Consider the following 10,220-nt stretch of genomic DNA (forward strand, 5'->3'; position numbering starts at 1 on the left):
CAGGAATGAGTTTGCTGAGTCCCTGGGCCTCAAGCCCCAGGACATGTTTGTGGAGTCCATGTTCTCTCTGGCCGACAAAGATGGCAATGGCTACCTGTCCTTCCGGGAGTTCCTGGACATCCTGGTGGTCTTCATGAAAGGTTGGGGGATGGTGGGTCATCCCAGGAGCCAGGGGTCTTTCAGGAGAGAGCTGACCTTCATCACCCTTCCTCTTTCTAGGCTCCCCAGAGGACAAGTCCCGCCTGATGTTCACCATGTATGATCTTGATGCGAATGGCTTCCTCTCCAAGGATGAGTTCTTCACCATGATGCGGTATGGGCAGGGCCTTCTAGTCCTGAGATTTCTTGGTGTTTTAAACAGGAGAACAAGTCAGATCAGAGGAGGATAGGAGAGAAAGCGATGTGGCTATCCGCACTGAGAGCAGGCCCTCAGTGCCTCCTAGACTCAGAGCAGCCAGCTACGAAAGTTTACCTGGCCCGGCTGGCCCTTGCCTCCAGGAGGGTCTATATCTGTACCATCAATACCAGCCAGAAATTCTTCCTCTCTAGTTAAAAGAAGACAAAACAGAAACAATCAACACCAATATGACCACTAACCCCTTTTGGATGCTTTAGGCTCTTTGTAAAGTCTTCTGTGCTTTACACAGTAAAATAATGGACGGATGGAGGATGGATGACCTTGGTCACTCTTCCAGTATTAATCATCATGACAGAGAAAGTTCTTCTATTTTCCAACTCTTCTCTCTTCCTGCTTCTTAAGCCATTTCAGGTTGTGATATACTGATAAAGGTCTTTTTTGAGCTCATAGACTTCTCATTCCTAAAGACAATGCTCCAGTAATACAGTCCCCTTCAGCTCCATAAGGATACAGTTCATATCTCTCTTTGTTCCCTGCAGAATCTACCTCCTCTGAGCTCTGACTGGCACATAGCAAGCATTCAATATATAGTTAACTGAATAAGATTAAGTAAATGAGCAAATGAATGATTAGAATTCATATATCAGCCCAGATTCCTTTAACTTTTTCATTCCTTTAAACCTTTCCACTGACTTCTGCATTCCCCTTAACTGCCACATCCCTCTTACAGTCCAGATGCCACAACAGGACATGGGCTTCTAGAAGGACTAGGGTGAAACTGACTGTAGTCTGTACCTTGCTGGGTGTGCCATGGCAGGCCTGGGCCTGAGCAGGACCTAGGGAATCTAGCAGAGGATCTCTGCCATCAAATGTTGAGCTCCCACCTTCTCGTCCTATACTCAGTGTGGATCTTGCTCAGTTTCAGTGGGATGACATATTTTTTTTACTGTGATGGCAGTTCTTGCTGTGCCATGTGGAAGAAGGTGTTTTTCTTCTGGACTCACACAAACTTGCATGGCTTGTTTGTTTTGTCCCCAAGCACAGGCTAAGAAAAAAGTACGGCCACTACAGCTGCCACTTTGGATGCTGTCAGATTGGGTGTGGAGACACTGCTGCCCATCCCCTGAGGTGTTGGCACAAGGAAGCAGTAGCCATTGCAGCTACAACCCCTTCTCCCAGCTATCTGTGCCCCCGCTGGACTGTGAAAGGGGGAGCCCAGTGATGGTGTGGAGGCATCAACATAAGACAGTGCACAGAGAGCCTGTCATGCAAGAAGGCTTTGGCACACCTGGACAGGTCCCTACACTAAGTGGACATTCATCCCAGCTGTCGATGCTCCTGTGTTTGAGGGTTGCTATCTCTAATTGGTCAAGGTCACTTTCAGTTTTGTTCTCCTTTTGAGACTGTGGCTACCCCACCCAGCTTAGTGTCAGGTGCAAGCTAGATTAACACCTCAGTGCTATTTCTCGGGTCACTGGTAACCACATTAGATCATCTGGGTCCTGCCCCACCCTGCACCTGCCTGGGCTTGACCTCAACAGGCTGCCCTGTCTCTGGTCCTCCCCCAGGTCCTTCATCGAGATCTCCAACAACTGCCTGTCCAAGGCCCAGCTGGCTGAGGTGGTGGAGTCCATGTTCCGGGAGTCAGGCTTCCAGGACAAGGAGGAGCTGACATGGGAGGACTTCCACTTCATGCTACGGGACCATGACAGTGAGCTCCGCTCCACGCAGCTCTGTGTCAGAGGTGGAGGTGGAGGTATGTAAGTATGAAAGGAATAGTCAGAGCCAAGGAAGGGCATGTCCTTAAAATAAGATTTCCTGGTGGATAGGACCCAGGTCTTATTTCTTTCTTAGCCTTTGGTGCATAGCACATAGCCAGGCATGTGTAATCAAGAGCATCAGATAAAGCTGTGTGCAATTCGTGCACTGCACAAAAATGCCGCCTGAGGGATCAAGAGCAGGCTGAAATACAGCCTACATGCTGCTCATCAAGCCATGTGCATTGGTCTTGGGTATGTCTGGCCAGAAGAAAAGGCGCTATTTTTTGTTTTTTGGGTTTTTTTTTACGCAAAGGATTTGCAGGTCCAGGCATCTACTTGGAGGGGGTCCCTTTTTCTAATTGCAGAGTTGCCACATTGTCTAGCAGTGGCTGCCCTGTGTGCACTGAGTACTCGGTGTGGGGAGTGAGGGGAACAAAGCTGGAGCAAGAGATGGGGACATGACCAAGTCACTGGCAAGTGCTGTGGCAGCCTTTCTGGAGGGACGGTGGGGCATGGTGGTGGTGGAGGGACAATCTCCTACCCCACCCTACCCCACCGCCCTTATGGGGAAGCCTGTCCAGCCTCTCATTTTTCTCTCCAGGTATTGGAGACATCTTTAAACCAAATGTCAGCTGTCGAGTTTCATTTATCACTCGGACTCCTGGGGGACGTGGGGCATTGAGGTCCCTTTGGCCAGCTCCTCTGCTGAATAAAGGAAGTAGGGCTGGCCGAATCCACCCCTGGGATCAGACATTTGCCCTCTGAAAGTAGCTCTTAATGTATGGTCAGTCCTATAACCCAATTTCCAGCTGCCTCCCACACCCCGTGCTGCTCAGAAGCCTGGCTCTCTCCCTGCCACTCCAGGTCAGGACCATCCTACAAAACAGATGACCAGATCATATTCATTCATTTTGATTTGCCTCCTGCCTGCTCCTCTCTGACCAGTTTTATGGGCAGGTTCTATGGGCAGGGAGGGGTCCCAGAATCCACCTCTACCCAACTCTATGCTACTTCCAAGCTCTGACCTGGTAGTTCTTCTCCTGGCTGCAAAGACAAGTTGAGAACTTGCCCCATTTCCGTTTTCTTAGCTCCTGCTCCCAGGGAATGGGGCTCCCTGCCTCAGAAACCCCAGAGCTGGGAGGCCCTGGGCTGAAGAAGAGGTTTGGCAAAAAGTGAGTGTTTCCCAGACCCCAGGGTCCAAAGAGTCATGGGGAGAGGTCTCAGGTTCTCTAGGCCCTGCCCACAACATCTTAACACACAAGGGACCATTCAAAGTCTCATTCCATTTGTTCCTGACCTGATTGATGGGCTGTAGAGTTGAATGATCAACACTCTAATCTTTAGGCAAGGGGCCCACCACTCAGATATAACACCAAGATGGCAGGAAAGGGGCCCCTGGCTCCTACCTGCTTTGGGCACAGCAGTGAAACCTGTGCAAGGGACAGGAAGAGGGGAGGACAGAAAAAATAGGAGAAAGAGGAGGTGAAGTAGTGGGGAGACAGAAGAAGGGGTGAATGGAAAAAATAAAGATGAGAGGTAAATGTTTGGGGGATTGGGAGTCCACCCCCCGCAAATGCCTTTTCCTTCCTCTGTCGTGGCCCATCCTGACCCCCACCAGGTCACCAGGTCTCCTTCATGGGGTGGCATTTCGGGGAGGCCAGAGTACCCTGACCTTGTGGTCCCCCTGCCTCCCACTGCAGGGCAGTGGTGCCCGCTCCCAGGTTGTACACGGAGGCACTGCAAGAGAAGATGCAGAGGAGCCTCCTGGCCCAGAAGCTGCAGCAGTACAAGCGCTTCGTGGAGAACTACCTGCGCCACATCGTGTGTGTCGCAGTCTTCTCGGCCATCTGTGCTGGCCTGTTTGCAGAGCGTGCCTACTGTATGAGTTCCAGGTTTGGGGCAGTGGGGAGGGACATGTGGAGAGCCCTCTGGTTGCTGTTCCTGTTCTTCAGTGTCCCACTCTGTCTCCAGACTACGCCTTTGCCTCGCCATCCTCGGGGATTGCAGAGACCACCTTTGTGGGCATCATCCTGTCGCGAGGCACGGCCGCCAGCATCTCCTTCATGTTCTCCTACATCCTGCTCACTATGTGCCGCAACCTCATCACCTTCCTGCGAGAGACCTTCCTCAACCGCTACGTGCCCTTCGATGCCGCAGTAGACTTCCATCGCTGGATTGCCATGGCTGCTGTTGTCCTGGCCAGTACGTGGCTACTGGGCATCCTCCCCATTGCTGCAGCCGCCTGGGTCCGCCTGGGTCTAGCTGTGGGGGAAACAGTGAGGCGACTGGAGCTACTTATACTTCCATCTCTCCCCACCGTGACTCCTCTATCCCTTGGGGTTGGATGAAGAGTTGGCCATGGGTGCCATCTCTAACAGCCTGTCTCCTTCAGTTCTGCACAGTGCTGGCCATGTGGTCAATGTCTACATCTTCTCAATCAGCCCCCTCAGCCTGCTGGCCTGCATCTTCCCCAACGTCTTTGTGAATGATGGGTAAGTTCTGGGGAGGGTCCCCTAGGGATACCTAGGCAGGCCTAAGAGTATAATAGAAAACAAATAGATGGCCCTAGACACTGAGTGATGGTAAGAAGGCTTGCTCAAGGAAGCTGAGAGGTGACTTTCATGCCCTCAGTAAGGAAACTGGCCATGACTGGCCAGAAAAGGAGTTTAGGAGATGAAGTTGGAGACTTTTTCCCACGTGTGCCTTACTCACAGCTTGCCATCTGAGCCATTCACTGCACAAACATTTATGGAACACGTTTTATGTGTCCATCCAGAAGCCAAAGAGTAGGGCTGCCAAGATACACGCCATCACTCAGCAGATATCTACTGGGCATTTACTATGTGCCTGGCATTGTCTGAGCTTAGGGACAGGCCAGTGAGCAAAACACACACTCCTGCCCTCATAGAGCATACAGAACATGAACCAAGCAAGCAAAGGTCAACCAAGAAGGAGATTTCAGAAGAGCTGAGAGCAGAGGGTGTAACTGTGGGAGGCTGGGTGTCATGTTTCTTGGAAGGATCCTTGACTTTCTGGGTGGAGTTCCGATTCAGCCATCAGGGCTGGCAGGATCAGAATCACATTGTGACAGTGGTGGAGCCCCTCCTGCCCCAGCCAGAGGCTCCATGTGCCTTTGCCCCACAGGTCCCAGCTTCCCCAGAAGTTCTACTGGTGGTTCTTCCAGACAGTCCCAGGTAGGGAGTAGGGCTGTGTGTGGGGTTTGGGGATTCTGTCTGAGGACTTATGCTTTTGTCTTCATCTTCCCATGAACAGGCACTTGCCTAGTCATAGTGGTTATAGGTTTCCTTTCTACCCTCCAGGACAAGCCCCAGCTGCAGGCTGTCTAGTAGCAAGCTGTCCTGGGGAGCAGGGAGGGATGAGGGAAGTCAGGGAAGGAGGGCAGAGTGGGGTGGGGGGTGCTCTGTTGTATTCTCGGCCCAGGCTGAGGTCCTGAGACTCTGACCCTGTCTCCCATAACCCCAGGTATGACAGGGGTGCTTCTGCTCTTGGTCCTGGCCATCATGTACGTCTTCGCCTCCCACCACTTCCGCCGCCGCAGCTTCCGGGGCTTCTGGCTAACCCACCACCTCTACATCCTGCTTTACATCCTGGTGAGGGACTCCTCCAGGCAGGGCAAAGCTATGGGGCATGGATAAGCACTCATGATGGGTGGAAGGAACACACTGAATTGAACCCAAGATCTCAGACTGAGACCCTGAGATCTGAGACCTCAGTCCCTGAAGCCGATGCCAGCCCAGGGCCCAGGCAGGAAGCTTCTGGGTCAGGGGCATGCAGGAAGGGGACCTGGCTGGACCTAAGCCGTACTAACTGGCCATGTATGTCTCTAGCTCATCATCCATGGCAGCTTCGCCCTGATCCAGCTGCCCCGTTTCCACATCTTCTTCCTGGTCCCTGCACTAATCTATGGTGGAGACAAGCTGGTGAGCCTGAGCCGGAAGAAGGTGGAGATCAGTGTGGTGAAAGTGGAGCTGCTACCTTCAGGTACCAGGCCTGGCCTGGCTCTGGGTGGGGAGCACTGGAAGTTGACTCAAGGGACATGAGAAGACAGCTCTCCAGGCCTCCTGGCCTCCATCTTGGCTTCTGATAGCCTTGGAGACACCTGCAGCTTTCCTCATGCAAAGGCAGCCCCAGGAAGGGCTGTGCTTATCCCCCAGGAGGACTTGCAGACAGTGAGAAGTGACTATGAGAAAAAGCAACTGAAAGTGTAGACAGGGGTTTAAGGACAAGAAGGACCCCCCTACGCACACACATGTGTGGCCTGGGTACAAGGCAGGGACCCATATAGCCCTTTCCCACTCCTTGTTACAGAATAATCCTGCTTCAGAGATAGGCAAATGGCCCTGATTGCGAGAATCTGTTTTTGAGCATCGGTATTGGCCAAAGTAGGGATTTGCATCTCTGTAGAGGATGGTGGAAGATGATTTTAGGTGTCGTGGGACCATCGAAACTTCAGGACTCACATATTAAGAAAATTAACTTCACTTCAACTTTACTTGTGACTCTCCATTTTTAACAAAGAGAGCAAGCCAGAGGCACAGCTGTGCTTAGGCCACAAACAGCATCGGGCTAAAATTTGATAAAACACAGTGCCTTCTATTTACAGCACATTATACTTACCACCTACCTTAGTAATCTAAAGCTTCTTGTCAAGGTAAATCAAATTGAAAAACTAAATCGACTTAAAGAAAAATATTAGATAAACGATAATGCAGGAGGTATGTAGATACAGCCCATCACAGAGATAACCCTCAAATGGTGGAGGTTTGGCAAACACTGAGATGGTCCCTGGGGAACCCAAGGTCCCCTGACCCTGTTGGCTGGTATCCAAGACAATGGTAATGGGTCTGAGCCCTTTGTGGGAGAGGTTGCTGAGAGGAGGAGAATGGCTGGAACAGGGGAGTAGAGAAGCCCAGCTCTCAGGATGCCCAGGAAACAGAGGAGGGGGTCCTCCGACTCCCAGCCCCAGGAGCCCTACTGCTCAGACCATGCTCCCTGTGCCTCAGGTGTGTGGAGGGGACAGGTGCCTGCCAGTCCTCAGGAACCAGGAGCAAGCCTTCTGATCCCTGCCCTTCTCTGCCCATGACCCTCAGGAGTAACCCACCTGCAGTTCCAGCGGCCCCAAGGCTTTGAGTACAAGTCAGGACAGTGGGTGCGGATTGCCTGCCTGGCTCTGGGGACCACCGAGTACCACCCCTTCACACTGACTTCCGCACCCCATGAGGACACGCTCAGCCTGCACATCCGGGCAGTGGGGCCCTGGACCACTCGCCTCAGGGAGATCTACTCACCCCCGATGGACAGCCGTGCCAGATACCCAAAGGTGCCCATCGCTGGGAACCACTTTAGAGACTCCAGCATTGGCAGAAGGTCCCCGCCCTCCCCCACCCTAAGATTAGAATCTCCAGACACTCCAAGGACAGGTTAGGAGAGGGTTGGGCGCCTCAGAAGAAGCTAGGATGCTCCCATCTCCTTCTCCCTATCCCTTTATTGCTAGCCCCAGAGCTGAGGAAGAGCCAGGTTTATCTCATCCACCTTTCTTTTGGCAGCTGTACCTCGATGGACCTTTTGGAGAGGGCCACCAGGAGTGGCATAAGTTTGAGGTGTCGGTGCTGGTTGGAGGGGGCATTGGGGTCACCCCCTTTGCCTCTATCCTCAAAGACCTGGTCTTCAAGTCATCCTTAGGCAGCCAAATGCTCTGTAAAAAGGTGAGTATCTCCCATTCTTTGAAGGAGTGGGGACAGATGGCCTGATTGTGTCGCCACATTATAGCAGAGTAGCATGAGAAAAAGCCCCTGGTTCATAAGCACTGGGTCTGCGGGGGCCATACATACCTGGTTTTTTGGATGCCAAATGTTTGAGGAATGGTAGGAGGTATAGCCAGAAGGGGCTCTGCTGGGATCTATTGGTTAGAAGCCTTGACTCAGGTTTGTGGGTTCTGCTAGAGGTTTGGTGTCTGTGGGTGGTCTGGGCTTCCCAGCCTTTCAGGTGAAGGTATCTAGGGAGGAACCATGAGCTGAGCAGAGTTTTGAGCTCTAGCCATGTGTCCCCAGATCTACTTCATCTGGGTAACACGGACCCAGCGGCAGTTCGAGTGGCTGGCTGACATCATCCGGGAGGTGGAGGAGAATGACTGCCAGGACCTGGTGTCCGTGCACATCTACATCACCCAGCTGGCTGAGAAGTTCGACCTCAGGACCACCATGCTGGTATGTCAGGGACAACCAAGCGGTTTGGGTGGACCACCATCTGGGCTAGGAGCTGACCCTGGCTCTGCCCGGCTCTGCCCTTCCTCCTCCATTCCCTCCCCCAGTACATCTGCGAGCGGCACTTCCAGAAAGTGCTGAAGCGAGCGGCACTTTCAGAAAGGGCTGAACCGAAGTCTGTTCACGGGCCTGCGCTCCATCACTCACTTTGGCCGGCCTCCCTTTGAACCCTTCTTTAATTCCCTGCAGGAGGTTCACCCAAAGGTTAGTCCTACCCCTGCCCATCCTCAGACTCTGACCTTCCCCTGTCTGGATTTCCTGGCCCTCATCTATTTTGAATGGAGAACCCCCCAACCCTGGCCCCAGGACGGGGTCAAGCGTTGGAGGAAAGCTTCAACTCTATCCCCAACCTCCAGCTCAAGCCCTCTCCTCAGGGCCTGGGATTGATGCCCTGGTCATTTCAGCCAGGCTTGAGAAGCAGTTTTCTCCTGGGAAGCGATCCCCTCAAGCCTCTCCCTCTCTCTGCAACCACTCTCCCCCCGCAAACTTGACAGGTACGAAAGTTTGGAGTATTCAGCTGTGGCCCACCAGGAATGACCAAGAATGTAGAGAAGGCCTGTCAGCTCATCAACAGGCAGGACCAGGCCCACTTCATACATCACTACGAGAACTTCTGAGCTTGCCCTACCTGGTTCTTCCTTCCCTTCTGTGAACCAGCCCTGCCAGCCGTTTCTCTCTCAGAATCCACCTCTGGCCTCTTCCTCATTGCCCCATATGTCCCACGCTCTGAGAAGATAGAGGAGAAGCCCTCTAGCTCAAGTCACCGCAGGTTGTGACAGACCAAGTGGGGAGGAGACAGCCCCTGTCTTATATCAACTGTGGAGGTGGCAGTAACATTTGCCTCCAGTAGGTCCCCGTGTCTGTTTTACTTCCACAAAATCAATGCATTGCTTTGGTATTTTCTTCACCTAGGCATTTGAGGGAGGATGGGGTAGGAATACCTGATATGAAGAGAGGGCTGAGTGAACATCTCCTCAGAGCTCAGCTCAGCTGTGATGCTTAGAACCTGGACCGCCCAACTGCCTGAATTCAGTCTCTGAGGCCATTTTCCTCCAGCTCGGCCCCTACCCTTTTCTGCTCCTAGAGGGTCAGGAATCCTGAGGAATAATGGGGACAAAGATGCCTCCCCAGCCCTGATGTTCCTGGTGTCAGCCAGCAATGCCCGCTGTCCTGAACTCTTGGCAGGCCCTCTCTGAGCCCACTGGAGCAGCCCTGGGGCTGCGAGACCAAGGGAGTCCATCCAGCCTGTCTGCCAGACATCCAGAACTCCCTCTCAGTCCCCAACTTACACAGCGGTTGGGCGACCAGCTGTCCTGGTTTGTCCAGCACTCTCCCTGTTTTAACACTGAAAGTCTCTTGTCCTAGGAAACCCCACAGACCCAGGCAAATCAGGACATTTAGTCACCTTACACAGGAACCAACCTGAGACATCACCTCCATACTCAGCTCTTTAAGACCCTTCCTTTTTCCTCTTCCACTGGCTCTTTCCTATAAAGCTGAGCTTTAAACATTTTCAAATTTAGGTATAATGTGCATACAGCGAAGTGTATAAATCTTAAAGTTACCATGTATATGGGTTACAACTACATTTCCATCACCCCAGGAACTTCCCTTGTACCCCTTCCAGTCAGTCTCTCCTAACCCCTAGAAGCAACTACTGCTGTGATTTCCATTACTCCAGATTAGTTTTGCTCATACCGAATATAGTCTTTCGAGACCTCTTTCACACAGCCCAAGGTCTTTGTGATTCATCCATGTTGTTGTGTGTACCATTAGTTTTTTATTTTCATTGCTGAGTTGTGTTACAGTGTTGTAACG

General features: G+C 52.3%; 1 protein-coding gene across 1 annotated transcript in view; it reads left to right on the forward strand.

The window, feature by feature from the left end:
• The window catches only part of DUOX2 (dual oxidase 2), a 17,678-nt gene extending 8,659 nt beyond the window's left edge, over positions 1-9,019 (forward strand). Inside the window, 16 exon segments of the mRNA XM_006920411.1 lie at positions 4-140; positions 220-313; positions 1,927-2,114; positions 2,720-2,801; positions 3,207-3,290; positions 3,819-3,997; positions 4,090-4,320; positions 4,511-4,610; positions 5,263-5,312; positions 5,602-5,729; positions 5,967-6,120; positions 7,230-7,459; positions 7,686-7,844; positions 8,190-8,345; positions 8,478-8,606; positions 8,897-9,019. Of these exon segments, the coding sequence (XP_006920473.1) occupies positions 4-140; positions 220-313; positions 1,927-2,114; positions 2,720-2,801; positions 3,207-3,290; positions 3,819-3,997; positions 4,090-4,320; positions 4,511-4,610; positions 5,263-5,312; positions 5,602-5,729; positions 5,967-6,120; positions 7,230-7,459; positions 7,686-7,844; positions 8,190-8,345; positions 8,478-8,606; positions 8,897-9,019 (2,224 nt within the window).
• The last annotated feature ends 1,201 nt before the right edge of the window (positions 9,020-10,220 follow it).

This window comes from Pteropus alecto, unplaced genomic scaffold (assembly GCF_000325575.1).
Source record: "Pteropus alecto unplaced genomic scaffold, ASM32557v1 scaffold86, whole genome shotgun sequence".
NCBI classification, from domain to species: Eukaryota; Metazoa; Chordata; class Mammalia; order Chiroptera; family Pteropodidae; genus Pteropus; species Pteropus alecto.